Source organism: Tenrec ecaudatus, chromosome 8 (assembly GCF_050624435.1).
Source record: "Tenrec ecaudatus isolate mTenEca1 chromosome 8, mTenEca1.hap1, whole genome shotgun sequence".
NCBI lineage: Eukaryota > Metazoa > Chordata > Mammalia > Afrosoricida > Tenrecidae > Tenrec > Tenrec ecaudatus.
In genome coordinates, this window is record NC_134537.1 from 87580055 (window position 1) to 87597650 (window position 17596).

General features: G+C 39.3%; 1 protein-coding gene across 1 annotated transcript in view; it reads right to left on the minus strand.

Annotated features, from left to right (window-relative positions):
- ADAM28 (ADAM metallopeptidase domain 28) overlaps positions 1-17596 on the minus strand; it is an 83099-nt gene that overhangs the window by 32668 nt on the left and 32835 nt on the right. Inside the window, exons 9-10 of the mRNA XM_075557208.1 lie at positions 16344-16513; positions 6013-6097 (exon numbers count right to left, since the gene is read on the minus strand). Coding sequence (XP_075413323.1) covers positions 6013-6097; positions 16344-16513 — 255 coding nt within the window. The remainder of the gene's footprint in view (positions 1-6012; positions 6098-16343; positions 16514-17596) is intronic.

A 17596-nucleotide genomic window follows, 5' to 3' on the forward strand; every position in this document is an offset into this window, starting at 1 on the left:
CTTTATGAAAGCCCTGGCCCTCAACAAAAGCCTTCAATCACTGAGGGATAGCCACTAGACCCTATTAGTCTTACGACACCATTGAAAACCCAATACATCGATGAAGAGGACCAAGAAACACAACACAGAGCACTTCAACACCATGCTTGGGCCACATCATGAAGACTTCCTTTTGACTGGTAGCGGAACAGGGACACTCAAAGGACAGCCTCGCACACACTTAGTGACACAGAGTATAGGTAAGAAAGAGCGGCTAGTATCCAGTAACAAGCTGCTCGTACTGACTGAAGGAGAGGGCCAAGAACATAAACCAACAACCTCTCTCAGGGGGAGGTCAGAAGGAAGACCCACAGCTGAGCAGGAAACACAACGTGAGAGCTTTGTAGCAAATATATCCTCACCTTCATTGCAAAGTAATTCCCGGGGGATTTAAAGCCTGTGATACACTAAGGAAATGAAGTGATGTTTAGACATAAATTTTCACTCTACTGTCACAGATGGCTAGTCTTCAACAGAAAGAGTGAGATTTACAAAACAGAACACCCAGAGCTAATCAACAGGAGAGTCACCCGATACATACTGTATATACTCGTGTATAAGCCAAGTTTTTCAGCACAAAAAAATGTGGGGTTTGGCTTATACACAAAAAAACTGGGGTTTGGCTTATACACCAGTCAGCGGTACCCCAGAGAGGTGTAACATCTCGCGGGTGATTGCGATTTCTCCACTATTCATTCAAAGCCCCGCTGACACTGCAGGGCTTTGAATGTTTTACTCACATTTAACCAATCAGAGCCGTCCTATGCCGTGGACAGCTCCAATTCGCAGAAGCACCCGTAGTGATTCACTTCCACCGACAGCTGAACTGGTAAGGATGAGTCTGTGGCTGCACTCCGTCTCTCCCCTCTGGTTTCTGTGTTAATTCACATCCTGCATTTCCCACCCTAGGCTTATACTCGAGTCAAGCAGTTTTTCTGGTTTCCCAGGTAATAATTAGGTACCTCGGTTTATACTCGAGTCAGCTTATATTCGAGTATATGCGGTCTATTAGAACTCTCAGACCAGACCAAAGCAAACGCCTGCCATGGAGGGAGGCATTTGCAACTCAGAATGGCTCTGAAGAACAGAGCAGACCCGCCCTAGAGGATGTCCTCCCCTGCAGACCTTGGTAGAAACACACTGCCTTACCTTCTCCTGTGATGACTTCCAATGGAGAACGCCTCATTACCGGCACGCTTAACCCACTGCCTACCAGGGCCTCTTGAACTGTTCTCTCAGTGCCACTGAGTTGATGATGACGACACACAGCAACCCTGTAGGACAGGGTAGACCCCGGCCACTGTGTTTTCTGAATCTGTAACTCGACCACAGTGGAAAGCCCCATCTTGCTGCCATGGAGCGAGCGGCCAGTGTTTTCAAAAGACTGGCCCTGCAGTTAGCTCCCTGCTGCATAACCACTAAGCCACCAGGGCTGCTCCTTGAACTATGAGACGCGGTGTTTCAAACAACTACTGGGCTATATTAAACATTCTAATGGACAATATAGATAACTTGCAGGAACAGGTGGGAGATTTCAGCAGAAACCTGAGTCCTAGAAAAGAAATGAATGAAATGGAAATTCTTGAAATGAAAAACAGTGATGAAGATGAAGAATATGCTCTACAGTTTAACAGCAGACCAATCATAACTGAGAAACGGATAAGAGGACTTGATACTTTAACAAAAAGGACTCAAATAGAGAAACGATAGAAATTAACGGAAAGCAATTTTAAAGAAATTAAAATGACAGCACTAAGAAGTAAAAAGAGAAACGGCATGAGGGAGACAACTGATTTTCTCTAACGTCAAAAGAGTGAAGAAAAAACAGCAGCATCAGCAACTGTCCAAGATGGATTTCTAATAGGCTGACGTCAGACATTCTTCCAGGTCACCAATTCTGACACCAACTGCCCATTCCACAACTCTCTCCACTTTTCAGTTGAATTTGATAATTCACTGCGATGGCAAGATCGAATCCTCACAGACAATGCTCACAATTGTTGGGTTTATGCAGGAAATTAACAAATTACAAATGCTCAGAAAACAATTACTCAGACAGGACAGCCTTTTCTCAGTGGTGCCTGCAGGCAGGCCTCTCTCTGACCTTTGACCTTTCAGCCACAGGGCCTCTGCTCTGTTCATGTAATGCTACAGAGTTATTTTAGAGCTGCCAGAAAATACCCAGAGGGCAAGCCACTACCCCTAAACTTCAGTCCCAAAGACCTCAGCTCTAGCTCCATGGGTCAGCAAACAAAACTCCCTAATTAAGTGGCCAGAGGCACCCCCTGCACAAGTCAGTCTCCTGCCCCAAACACTTGGCTCAGCTGGCTGTGTGGGCTGAGAAGTCCTCCGCTTTGGCTCACGCTCTGGCTCTTGGTGCTGCTATTGCCCTTCCTCTGCCACGCCTCTGATGTCAAAGCTGTCTCCTCCATCAAGGAGGTTCAAGATGAAGGGAACTGACTGGGGTTCAAAGACACCATCTGCTCCTAGCTCTTGCTGGTAGTAGGCCTCCGACCCATTTCCCACTTCTGAGGTGGCTCATTTTATATCCAGAGGGAGAGCAATCACAATGAACCCTGTTAACACTCACTCATTGTTAAATCATGTAATCCTATTGGCTGCCTCCTCTACCTTCTCTTTCCCAGACCCCTCAGGTAAAGCTCATTTGGTGGGAGGAACAAAGACTATAAGTAGAAAGGTTATATAAAATTCACTGCACTGTAGCACCAAACAAATGTTATTTATTTTAAAAAAATAGAAAACCAACATATAGTGGAGATTAAATTACATTATTAAATAATACTCGATCAGACCAAAAGAAGACAGAAATGTAAAATAAAGAATAAATGTAAATAATATAAATCAATTAAGAAAATGGAAGTTTTTGCTCCAACAATACCAATAATTTATAAGTGGTCTAAACACAATGTGTAAAATGCTTGGATTAGATAAAGAAGCAAACAGATATCCAAGTATATACTTTTGTCCAGAATTCTTTAAATGTAGAACACACACATATGTTAAAAATGAAAGTAAGGAAAATTTTCATAATGGAAACATTAACTAAAACTATTGATGATTCAGTAACAGAGCATTTATAACAAAGTTTTAAGTAGAACAGGAGTCAAAAGAAATCAAAAGGGAAAGTAGAAAATATTTTAACTGAGTATAAAAAGAAAACTCATATATAAAAATATCTTACATGTATACAGAGCTGTGCATAGTAGACAATTTATAGCATTATTGCTTATAGCCAAAAAGAAGAAATCTTTCAAATAAATTATCTAAAGTTTTACCTTAAGAAACTAGAAATAGAAGAATAAATAAATGCAAAGCCAAAGGAAGGACAAATGAAAGGCAAGAACACAAATCAATGGAACTGATGATATGAAAATCATAGAGAGCATCAATAAAGTCCAAATATTGCTCTTAGGAAAGATCGAGAAAGTTGATAAAACACAGAGCCAGAATGAGCAAAAACACATGCACCTGAATTACTGATATCATAAATGAGAGAACACTACCATAATTTATGCAGCTATTAAAGGATAACAAAGAAAGTCTATCAAAGCTGTGCCACTTTAAGTTAAATAAGCAAATGTCATGAAAGTCACAAGCTACCACGGCTTCCTCAAGGGATTCCGATGATCTGAATAGCCCTGCACCTGCTACATTAAAAAAACATTGAATTTGTAGCTAAAATATTTTCTACAAAGAAAGCATCATTCTCAAACAGTTTTACTGACTAACTGTAACAAATATTTTGGGAATATTCTAGAAAATGGAAGATTCATTTGATTCATTTTTGTGTGTCCAGTTTGCACTCATTAAAACAAAACCAAAAAAACCCTCAAGAATCTACTACAGGAAAGGATCATTTTTAATTTATGTTGTTCATGAATATAGATGCAAAAATCTTCAAGATAAATTAAAAATCTAATCAAATACATCTAGTAAATAAAGTAGATTACAGCCATCTTAGTTTTATTGTGGAAATGTATGGTTGGTTTAGCATTTGGAATTCAGTGAAGGCCATTTACTATGTCAAACAGAGTAAAGTAGAAGCAATATATTGTTGGTCTAATTTTATTTACAATAAAAAATTGCCCACTTTAATTTTTATTCCTGACAACAAAAGAAAATCTTAAGAAACTAGAAAGAGAAGAAATCTTTCTCAATCTGATTAAAAAGAACATGACATTAATTACTATATGTACATCAACTTTAATAAGTCTTTAATTATTATGCTAATTAAAAAACAGATTCATAAAACTATCAGTCATATGATTGCATTTATGTTACAGTGTTTATAACAGAAACTTCAGTGACAGCAAGCACACCTATAGGTCTCAAGGGATGAGGATGGAGGAAGGAGTTGACTCCACAATGTCACAAGGAGAGTTTTTAGGGTGATAAAAGTGTTTTATGACTGCATTTTAGATGGTAGTTGTAAGTTCTTCGAAAGACTCATAAAACGGTACACAAAAGATTAATTTTGCTATATGTATTATATTTTAATAATCCTGACTTTAAAAATACATATATATAAAGGCCTTTAATATTTCAAACAGGTTTCTTGTATCTTAATCAATCATTTTTGTGTTCATGATATAATTATTGTATAGAATTTTTATGATAGAATTATTGTATCTTCCTTAATCCTACATTAAAAAGATGCTAAATATTTCTAAATATTTTGATTAGAGTTCTCCAGTCTCATTAAGAACTGCTAACATGTTGCCTTAAATTCATTAAACTCTTGCAAACTGATCTCAACCCTTTCACCACATATTTCAGCATGAATTCTCATTTTAGAAAATCAGAGATCTCTTCCCTATATTTTTTATATTAACTATTTCCCTTTTGTGGTAGTTACATAATCTGTTGTCAATCTGAGATTTGAGAGTGAAGGGGTGGAGTTTAGCCTGTCAATCAGGTCACAGATTGACGACCTCATTTAGAGGCACTAAGGAGAAAAATAGCTCGTTAAGGGCTCACACACACTCCTTGGGAGACATCGCAGCTGACGAGACACATGGACGTATGCTACTACCCTGAGCTGGAGCAGCCGTGTGGAGACCCCTGCCAGCACTGAGATGCTTAAACCGTCACTGGATCCACAAGACTTCCCACCCTCTGGCCTGTGATTCCTGCATTCAGCATCATTTCATGTGCTCCGTGAGTCTGAAGAGGATTTTATAGATTGGTATTAGACATATGGGATAACATTGGACTTATGGACTTGATCTGGACTGGGCTGGGACATTTTCTAAATAATCAATTGCTCTTGTATATAAAGCTCTTTCTTATACACATACGAGTGTTTCTATGAATTTGTTTCTTTAGTCTATCCAGACCAACACACCTTTCATGTCTCGAATTCTACTAGCTACTTTATCACCATTCCCCTAAGAGTTTGAACTTTACTATAGATATTATGCAGTCAGTTCCCCAAGCATATAGGAAACAAGGTAATGGAGTCTTGGGTTGTTTGTTTATATACCCTTGATACACCAAAGAACAGCATCCAAAATGATTATTTGATATTCCTACCAAGATACAGTTATAAGAGATACCTTACTTATCATTCAAGACTATAGAGGGAGATATCCATTTGCACTCCAACACAAGCCAGGCTCCCCACATGTCAGGTGTTCTTCCCTTCCAAGATGTCCTACAGCCTCATGAGCCGTATCAGAGCTTCATAGACCAGGTAAGAACACACTGTTCCTGTCATCTCTTCATCAATCCCTCAACACCTCAAATCTGCAGCAGCTTTTCATTAGTTACTTTTGCTTTTCCAAACACTTTGTACATTTATAGAATATTATGGTAGTTCTTAAATACAGGATAGCAAATTTTCATTTCTAAAACTGGGTGTCTAAAAATTTTATATTATGATCATAATCATAGAAGATTCCTATTTTAATGAGAATAATTAACTAAAGTACCAACATGTCATATATTACAAACCTGAACAATGCCAACAGAATGATAAGGAGAACACATTGTCGACATGAAAGCAAGACCCACAGTTGTTCCAGAAAGATCTGTTGCCCTGCAATAAAAAAATATGTTAGTACAACAATTCATTGTCATAAGCTTCTATCTCTTGTTGACCATTCTTCCAGGACTCTAAATGGTTAGCAGAGAATTTTTCCTTACGTTTTTAAATATGCATGGGGCATTTTTTCCCTATAGAATGGAGAAATCCAAGTATGGGGTATAGTTACTTTTAATGTTTTCTATTTCTTGCTAATTATTATATTTTTCACCATTAAATTCATCCATTATCAAGGGAAAATATTATTTCTCCTTGAGTTATGGCCAACGTGGCCCTTCTAGCCACGGTTCCTGATATGAAACATTATGTTTCAGAACTTTTATGTCTGTGGCTACAGTGCTATCTTGGAGGGCAGGCTCTACCATGCTGATGGACAGGAGACCTCACTTGGGTGGAGGGTGGGGGCTGTACCATATCCTTTGTTTCCTTGAGGGTATCTTTAAGACCCCATTTTAGTAATGGGAGTAGGCCAGGCCATAATTTTGCTTCTTAGGATATGCAATGGGGACCCCGTATAGTTCTTCTCAGAGCGTCTCATCAGGAAAGTCAGGCCTCTGTTTTCCTGACTTGCTGGGCCAGAAGCAAGAAGACTCGCTTTTGCAAACTTTGGGCTCTGGCTCTGGATCCTTCATTTGATTTGCCTCCTCTGGGTGACCATCAGATTCTTCACTGAAAAGCACCCCCCACCGTGTGAGATAGTTCCTCACAGCTTTGTGACATTGCTGTGAATTGGAGCGGGCAGGGAAGTGAGGGAAAATCCTCAAGGGAGACCTGGAAGAACATGGAGCAGAACAGCAGCTTGTAAGAGTTAGACATTTGGGGGTAGCTTCAAGCTCCAGTTCCTTAGAACAAGTGTGGTATTAATTCTTCCAAGAGAAGTTATTGTAGTCCTGATAAATTATTTTCTCTATCTTACTCTTACATTGATATTGTCATGCATGCATTGCTTTCATTTATATATTTATGTTATATATATGTTTATATTCATTTACTTTATTGTAATTCTCGCTTCAGTGAGTTTTAGGATTTAGACCCATCATGAAAATATTTGTGTCATTAAAGATTTATAATACTAAAATATTTATCCCACTAAAAGGGTGGTTGAACTATTTTCATTTGTTTACATAGATGATATTTATATAGTAATTTTAACTTGTTTCATTTTGTTTTTCTTTAACTTGTGATGGTTCAAAGTTTTGTTTTGTTCTGTTTTTTCATATACTTTTGTTTCTTGTTCCTTTATAGGATGTTGACTCTTGGCATCTAAAAATGTCTAATATACGCATCAATTTTTAAAGTCCTTTATTAAAATTCACTTACATTAAAGGTCCAACCTATATATTCTCATTTACTAATATCAAGAATCCAGAGTAATGATGACCATGCAAAACAAGAAGTTATTAAACTTCATCCCATTTTCTATTCTCTACACTTCTACAGCATTATTTAGCCTAACATTTCAGATTATTTGTACTTAAAATATATTTTTAATTATGCATATTTTCAAATATGATATTTTATATCCTTTTTGAAATTATTATGTAAACTTACTTATAGTACATTGGACACATTTGTCATTTCAATTGTTACTATTAGATCATTTGAGAAAGTTAAGATAATCCTCTGTACAGAAATTTTCTACTTTAATTGCTCTTAGTAGATATTTGGACTTTAATATTCTTACCTTAAAGGTTTATTTTGTTAACTTTTGTAGTTAACAGCAATACTCTTGATTCACAAACAGAAGGACACGTGTTTCCTTCTATTATATCTTTTAAGAGTTTTTTTATCTTGTTCTTTTTTCTTTTCTGCCATCATCATGAATATTTTATCCTTTCTCTTTTTGTATATTGGACTGCCATAATTTTCCTTTGCTTCTGTCATCCAGCATATGATTTTTTCTTTCTACCCTGTTGCTACTCTACCTAATTGCAGCACACATGAACTTCAACACAATCCCTACAGCCCGTCTAGTACGCATTCAAATCTCATTTACTTACTGACTATGGGGTTTAGGACAATCGCTGACCATGAACTCTTTCAGATCATGTGCCTTTGAGTCTAGAACTCAACTTTCCAAATTTAGCCATGTAGAAGCTCCTCTCTGAGAAAACCTCGAATGAGCCTGCTTTGAAGTACTGACACTCAGTAATACCTTCTCATGGAACCTCGCTCAGCCCTATTACTTACTTTGACTAATAGACTGTGCTACAAACATGGCTTCTAAGCTTATGGTGTAGGATGTTTTAAGCTTTTTTCTAATCTTCTTGGAATATTTATTTTGGGGGAAGCTAGCTTCCCTGTCATCCAGTCTTATTGAGATTACTATGTTAGAGGAAGTCCAAGTTAGCTGGGTGAAATTCTGTACAGTGAGAGAAAGATTATCATCCACCCAAAAGGGCTCCAGGGAGGCCAGTCTGGAACCCCTGAGACACGGAAGAGCAGAAGACTTATTTTAAGCAAACTTTTGTGCTGAGACATGTCAGGCAGTAATAGATAATCAGTGCAGTAATTATGATGGGATGCAATTACTTATTTCCCGTGACACCCACTGGTATCTTAAGAACAGCTTTCTAGTATCCTGAAATGATTCTTTCTGCTTCCTTCTGTCTGATTGCAACTGCAAAGGATTCAACAAAATCTGGCTACTCAGCAGTCTTGTGTCCTTTGTAGCTGCTATTTCTCTTGATTTTTTTTTAAAGTCACTTCAACATGACTGTAGATGTCTCAGTTTCTTAGCTCTGTATCAGAAATGCGTGCTCGTATTTAAAAACAGAAAGGTATTTTCCCACAGAGTAGGTGTCTATAAGTTTATATCCATAGGTTGGGTCTAAGAAGGTCCCTTTGTTTCTATTTCAGCTTTTCATTGGCAATCGCTGGTGTTCCTAGACTTGTAGGTTTATCAGATAGCACCTGTCTTCCTCTGTGTCAGTGTGTCTCTGTCTGATCTGCTCTTTCTATAGCTCAGAATTGATTAGATGTAGGAAGCACTCTACACCCACAGGGTCTCATTAACAAGACAAAAACCCAATTTTTAAACAGGGAACACCCACAGGCAGAAGGGTTAGGGTTTCAACACATCTGCAGGTATAAACTGGACCCAAACTCAATGCCATTGAGCCAGTGCTGACTCAAGGTAACCCCTGGGGTTTCAGAGACTGTAACTGTTAAGAGAGAAGAAAGCCCAGTCTGTCTCCCCTTGGTGCTGCTGGTAGTTTCAAACTGCCAATCAGGGGAATCAATGCCCAATGCCTAACCACTACACCATGAAAGGGTTAGGATCCCAACATATATCTTGAGTAACATAAAACCAGCCTTCAAAAAGTTTGTGGGGAAATTCCAACATATATATTTTTCCCCATTTTCAAGAAACTTTTTTGAAACCTCCTTGAATTTTAATCCATAATAGTAGAGTTGAAGGATTAGAAGATAATATTCCCTACTTTTTTCCTAACCTAGAAGTTTCTCTTGACTAGATCTCAAGCCTAAGATTTCTATTTAAATATTGACTGCCATGCTAATATCTAAACTTGCCTTTATTTTCTACATATTCAGTTAAAGCAGACAAGATTTTTATAAAGCATTGATAAATTGCTACCATCTCTTAAATCATAAATCTGAATTAAGAGTAAGAGGGAGGTAGAGTCAAGATGGCATCCAAGTAGAATCACCCACCTGGTGTTACTGCTGTTAGACCAGAAAATTAAGAGGTAAGGAGGTCAATAGGGGGAGACTGGGTGCTAAAAATTAGATTCAGTGTACTGGGATCTGGTTCCGACCTCCCCCTGTAATTTTCACCCATGAAGTGACTTGAGAATTCGCTGAAATGCTCTACATTTACTATGTCTACCTGCGGGCACCGCTAACCCTCGCCAAGTCCAGGAAGACAGCGTCCACCATCCCTCCTGCGTCCAAGATATGAGACCCGCAGCGAGCAATAATTTCCCCTGGGTATCCCCCAGGTTTCTTTCTAAAAGTGGACATAATCTTAGGCTTGTCAAGAACTAACCAAAAGACCTCGTGCCAGAGTTCTCTTCTGTTATCTATCCACACTGCTCCTACAGTCCAGGACCAGAGTGATTACATCAGCCAACCCCTTTCTCCTTCTCTTCATCTCCACACCTGCCAGCATGGGTAAAGATAGATAATTAGATAATAATTTGCAGCAATTGAAGAACCACCGAGATATTTACCTGTGACAGAACACAGTGCCCCAGAGCACAACTGGCAGTGCCATTCATGATAGAGACAGGAGTGCAGCCAGGGAGAATTCAGTTCCAGTGAGGCCCAAACTGGTCCCCCTGCCCTGGGACACAGCCCCAATACCAGGGAGTAACATTTTCTGAAAGCTAAAAGAAAAAAAAAACTGCCAAATTGAGATGATCTATCCTGCCAAACCAACTATTAATATATATGATGAGGTAAGAAAGAGTCTTCCAGGCAAGGAAAAACTACGTCATATCACACCCAACCCTGAGGAGAACCCTTGCCAGCTCACTATGGTCAGAAGACCAACATTCACCAAGCATAAGCAGGAGATCATCAAATAGTTCAACTCCACCCTGAAGTCAATGCACTGAAAATAATTATCAACATAACATTGCCTCAGACAGAAAAGAAAGCGCAAATGAAGCTCCCCACACAAACACAGCACACTGATATGAAGGAGATAGGAAAACACCCAACATGAAAGATACAAGATAATAGCAATGAATCCACAGATGGTGATAACTCTGAACGTCAACTCGCCCATTAAAAGACAAAGGTTAGCAGACTGTCTTAAGCTTGCAAACAAATATATACTAAGAAGAAAAGGCCGGCAGAAAATATACCAGGAAAATGGATATTTAAAAAAATCACGGGTTGCAATGCTATTCTCCAATAAAATTGACTTCAAAGTACAAACTATAACAAGACACAAGGAGGGACACTGTATAATTCTCAAAGGATGAGTAGACCAAGAACCAATGAGCATAATAAATATATACACACACCTAATGAGAGACCTGCAAGATTTGTCAAACAAACTTTTCAAAAGATGTAAAGAGAAATCACTGGGAAAGAAGCTCAGCAAGAAGGCTATAGAGCTAAACACTGCAATTAGGCAACTAGACCTGATAGACATTTATAGAGCTTTCCATCCAAATGCAAAAAATTCTCATTCTTTCAAATTCACATGGATCATTTTCAAAAATAGACCACGTGCTGGGATATAAGTCAAGCCTGAGTAAATTAGAACACATAGAGGTTATTCAAATGTCCCTCTTGGGCCACCATGTCATAAAGCAGGAGATCGACAAAAGGACAACCAGAAAAACAAGGGTGAATAATTGGAGGATGAATAATGATCTTCTGTGACATGAATGGACACTGGCCCAAATTAGAGAGGAAATTAGGAAGTTTCTAGGAACTAATGAGAATGAGAATACAACATACCAAACCTATGGGATAGAGCAAAAGCAGTTATCAGAGGAAGTTTGATAGCAATTAATGCATATATGAAAAAGGAAGAGAGACTTATAACTGATACACTATCACAAAACCTACAGCAATTAGAACAGAGTAAACAGAACAACCCTCCAATAGCAAAGGAAAAGAAATAATAAAAATCAGGGCAGAGTTAATTGAGTGGGAAGACAAGAGAACAATGCAATAAATCAATGTAGAAAAGCAGCTAGTTCTTTGAAAGGATCAGTATAATAGACAGACTGCTGGCAACCCGTACCGAGGAAAGGAAGGAGCAAACATCAGTAGCCAGGATGAGGGATGAACCTGGGAAAATCACCACAGACCCCAGTGACATTAAAAGATATAATCACAAAGTACTCTGAAAGTCTGTATTCTGATGAATTCAACAACGTGGACGACATGGACAAATACTTGGTAAAACAATCCCTTTTTAGATTATGCCAGATAGAGGTTAAGAACCTCAGCAGAACAAAAGCAAAAGAAGAAATAGATATGGTTATCAAGAAAGTGAATGAAAGAAGCTTTCAGTCAGCTTCACAGGGGAATTGTACAGGGAAGAGCCCACACCAGAGCATTGAACAAGATGGGAAGCTCCCAAATTCATTCTATGAAGCCAGTATAACTTTGATACTCAAACAGGGCAAGGATCTCACAGGAATAGAGAAGTACAGATTGATATCTCTAATGAACATAGATGCAAAAATCCTTAAGAAAATACTGGCCAATAGATTACTAAAGTATATAAAACATATTATCCATCATGATCAGGTGGGATTCATTCAGGGATGCAGGGATGGTTCCACATCTGAAAATCTATGAACATTATTTGTCACAAAGATAAGAAAAATGATCAGAATCACATGATAATTTGATAGATGCAACAAAAAGCATTTAACAACATCCAACACCCATTCCTAATTAATGCAGTCAAAAAGATAGGAATGGAAGGAAAATACCTCCAGTTAATACAAGCTATCTAAGAAGAGCCAACAGCTAACATCATAATTAATGGAGAAAAGACAAAAACAATCCTTCTGGAAAAGGGGACCAGACAAGAATGCCCTTTGTCTCCACATTTAGTAAACATCCTAGTAAAAGGTCCTAGGCATAAAGACCTTCATAAGGTTTAAGGCAGCAGAACAACATAAGGCAGTTGAAGGAAATGAAAGGTATCTGGCTGGGAGAGGAGGAGGTAAAACTATTTCCCTTTGCAGATAACATGATTCTATACATTGAAAATCCCCAAAGCTCCACAATAGGAGTACTGGCAGTGATAGAGGAATATGGAATAGAGGCAGGATATAAGATCAATAAACAGAAGTATATTGGTTTGCTATATACGTCAGACAAGCCCACAGAAGAGGAGATCAAGAAGGCAGTACACATCACAATAACAAATTGAAATATCTAGGGATGTATTTAACAATAAAAAAAGATTATTCAAGGAAAACTATATGACCCTACTATAGGAAACCCAAAGCAACCTCACTATTGGAAGATTATCCCATGTTAGTGGATTGGAAGACTTAATATAGTAAAGATGCCAACCTTACCCTTGGCCCTAGGGTAAGTGCTTCAAATTCCAACAACCTTTTTCACAGAACTGGAAAACCTGACCACTAATTTCACTTGGAGAGAGAAGAAGGCCAGAATTAGCAGGCAACTCCTCAAGAATAAGGACAGTGTCAGAGGGCCCACTTTAACTGACTTTAACACCTACTATACAACCAAAGTGGTCAAAACACCATGGTACTCTCATGATGAAAGATACTCGGGCCAAAGGAAAAAATCAGAAAACCTAGAACTAAAATCATCAGCATATAGACATCTGTTCTTAAGAAGGGCCCCAAAAGCATCAAGTGGGAGGGGGATTCCCCCTTTAACAAGTAAATGCCAACAATGGATAGCCACCTGTAGAAAAATAAAATAAAATCCTTACCTCATCCTACGCTCAAGGACAAACTCAAGGTGTATCACAGACCTAGAAGAAAAACCCTACATTATCAGGACCATCAACGCAGGAGTCGGGACAAACCTAAGAACTTTGGCTCAGGAAATGCATAGAATAACTGCAAAAGGGAAGGGTGCCCACGCAGGTGAAGCTGAACTTGACCAATGGGGTATGCTTAGGATAGAACACCTGTGTGCATCAACAGACTTCATCAAGGGTACCAAGAGAAGCCACAGACTGGGAGTGGGAATTTTAGCAATGACCCAACAGACACAGGACTTAGTACTAAAAGCTCCATACCCTCCTATCCTGCAAAAAAGGAAGAAAACAGTCAACTCCCTACGGAAGTGGACAAAAGGCCTGAAAAGGAGTTTCACGAGGGAGGAGGCCCGGATGGTCAATAAACATACGAGAAAACGCTCCTGGTTCTTAGCCATCAGAGAAATGCTCATTTTTAAACAACCACGAGATACCACTTAACACTCTTGTGGAGAGCTCAAATCAGAAAATCAGAGAGCAACAAATGTTGGACAGGAGGTAGTGAGACAGGAACTCTCCTCCACTGCTGGTGGTCGTGTACATACGCACAGCCACTGTGGAAAGCAATCTAGGGATATTTAAAGCTAATGGAATTTGAACTACTTTATGACCCAGCTATACCTCTACTGAGCATAAAGGTAAGACATTGACCACCACCAGTCATCTGTGCTCCACTCTTTATTACAGCAAACTCACAATAGCAAAGATTTGAAAACAACCTAAATTTCCATTGATAGACGAGTGAATTAGAAAAGTGTGGAACATCAAAACCAACCCAGAGATACGTACGGCAGGCAACTAAAAAGGAGGGAGGAAAAAGAGAGGAGAGAGAGATATTGGTAGCAGGGGTGGGTGTTATTTATATCTCCCCAGGAGAGGGAGAGCGGGACCAGACTTCAACCCGGTGCACCAAGATGTGAATGCAACACACAGGCATGAAGCAGAGAACCAATAGGTCTGTGGGGCTGGCCCCCAATCCTAACTACGTGAGCATCCCACCCCCACTCCTACCCCAGAGGAATGCACTTCAGGAGAGAACACTGAAGCTGCAGTTTAGGAAGATGGGGTGTGTATGATCATGAGCAAATGAAGAGGGAAGGAGAGAGAGAGGAACACATTCCGGCCCACCAACCACTGAGGACAATATTTCAGCTCAGAGTAGCCAATGCACAGAGTGGATCACAGGACTGGCCCCACCACGAGATATGACGATGTTCCTCATTGACACATAGCACTAAGGGGGACAGCACTGGGGACATGGTTCAGGAGATGTGCCTGATCCGACCCCACAGCACTGGAATGAAACACTAAGGGCGTACAGTGGAGCAGCAAGGGGAGCAAAGCAACGAAGTTCCTGAAGAATGCCAAAGGTAGACTTCGGGGCCAGGGCATGGCACCCCAGTGGATTTGACTGGAAAACACTCATAAAGATCAATAGACATACCAGGAACTGTTTGAGCGCCTTACTTTTTTAATGTTGTTTTTTAAAATTTTCTATTCTTTTTGTTTTGTTGTATTAGGTTTGTTTTCTTTTTTGTTATGATTTGCTTTGCTTTGTTTTTGCACAAATTATGATCCATGCATATCTATCTGGACAAGATAGACAAGATGAACTATCTTGAGGAGAGAACAATGGGACTGATGGTTCTGGGGGGACTGGGATAAGGGGAGGTGGGGAAAGGAGGGGTGTCCCAAAAAACCCAGGGACAAGGGAAGAACAAGTGATCTACAATTGATGGCGAGGAGGCCATAGGATTCTTGTGGGTGCTTTTTCAGGGAAAATGTAGCTGAGAAGAATTATCAAAACCCAAAGGAAGGCCGAACATGATCATGAGACAGACTAGGAGGGGCAGTTTCTGGAAATCCCAGGACCAGTTGGGGGATAGTCATAAAAGTCAGCAGACAGACCTGGAATATCCATACTTTATTTTGGGGGGTGGTTTGCTAGTTATTATTACTTTTATATATACATATTTTTTTCTTCCTTTCTTTCCCCCTTTTTATTCAATCGTATCTGTTTGTATTGTCTAGGTTATTGTTGGTTTGCCCACCTATATAAGATAGACAATGGGACAACTCCCCACAGAAGGGTCACAAGGAAGTCATGAGTCAACCAGGGTCAAGTATAGCACTGATTAAACACACGTTATTTCTTTGGTTCCTTGAGCCTTCCTCACCCTCCATTAACATGATCCCAATCCTGCCTTTCACTGTAGGCTAGACTGAAGCATGTACACAGGTACAGATAAAAGCTCACGAAGCACAGAATCCAGGTCAGATAAACCCCTCAGGAATAGAAATGAGAGTAGAGATACTAAGAGGGTAGGGGAAAGGTGGGGAGAGGAGGAGAGAAGAAACTGTAGGGAAAGAGAAAGTAGTTGGTGTAAAATATGAAAGTAATAATTTATCAAGGGGTCATGAGGGTGGGAGGGGAAGGAAGGGGAAAGATAGGAGCTGATACCAAGGGCTTAAATAGAAAGTAAATGTCTAGAAAATAATGATGACAACATATGTACCAATATGCTTGATACAATTGATATACGGATTGTTATAAGGGCTGTAAGAGCCCCCAATCCAATGATCTTATAAAAAGAGAAAAAAAAAGAGAGAGAGAGAATATGGGCGTATTCAACATATAAATCAGATGAGTGATTTTCAGAGTGCTTTTAATCCTCTGCGTAAACTCCTTGTAGTCAGTCACATATACTTTCGTTACCATGTCTTTGAAAAGTTTCAGGGATGAATGCCACGCAGTGTGCAAAGAGGACAATCTATACATACGTGATTAACTGAGCAACATCATGGCGTTTTCTCCTTGGGAGGACATGCCCCCTCCATTTAGAAAAATTTTCCAAGGTGAAGCTTGCATTTGGAGTTATCTTTATCTTGTCTTCATCTGTCCAGACTTCCATCCCAACTAAGGCCACATGAGTATTGAGCTTCTTATAAAGCTGTCCAGGGAGATAAGTGGTATAGCAAAAATTTACATCCACGATATTGTCGCTGAATACTTACAATGTGCCTTATCTCTTGACACTTCTAATGGCGCTGTGAGTACTTTCTTTTCCAAACACAGGTGTGAAACTTGGCTAGCATCTCCTTTGCAGACATGGCCATCTGCATTGCAAGATAGGTCACGTTGGTTTCCTGTTTTTAAACTTGTGTTTTAGAGCAATGGCACTAGCAAAACCAATGGTTTTCTTCTTGCAACCTCAAGAAATGATTACACTATGTTAGTAACTCATTCCTGTGCCTTCTTTTGTGCACAAGTACTCATAGGTTTTGAATGTTCTTCAACTTCTAGTAGTTCAGAATTAGCAAAGCTGGCTCAGTGCTGGTTTGGAGCCGTTCGGTCATGACATGAATAAGGCTCACATCTGTGAGTCACAAGCAGATAAGTCAAGCCCTACTTCTAAAACTAGAACTAAGACAAATAAGCTGTATAGCATAGGGGCCCAACCCCCCAAATAACTAAAGCTATTTGGTAATATACTTGGGATTAAAATATATGCTAAAATGGCTAGTATAATTTATAACACTACGTAGGAATGAGCCTTTTATTTATTAAAAATTTTTGACCGAGAAATGTGATGAAATTAAACTCTAAGAGGTGAAATCAAGTTTTTAAAAATGACAGTATTTAAGAATGTAATTGTTATCAAAAGAGAAGTAAAATTTCAACCAAATTGTAAGCCTTTTCTTGATTATTCCTCATTTCGCTCATATTTTTTGACAAGGCATCTTTCTACATCCAACCCTGGTTAAATCCTGTTCCCCCATGACTCTGCTCCACCACTGTGGAAGACAGCAGAGGAGAGCACACAACTGACTGCTTTCACTTAAGCCATGATTTCTCACATCAAGGCATTCTGATATTTTCCCAGCCAACTTGGGAGTTTTCTAAATCTATTCAATCTCACAGACTTTTGCGAATTTTCATACCCACTCCTCTTGGAAATCTCATTACTTTCAGCAGATAGCGCTGTCACCCAATCACTTAGAGCAGTGGCTCTCAATCTTCTTAATGTCACCAC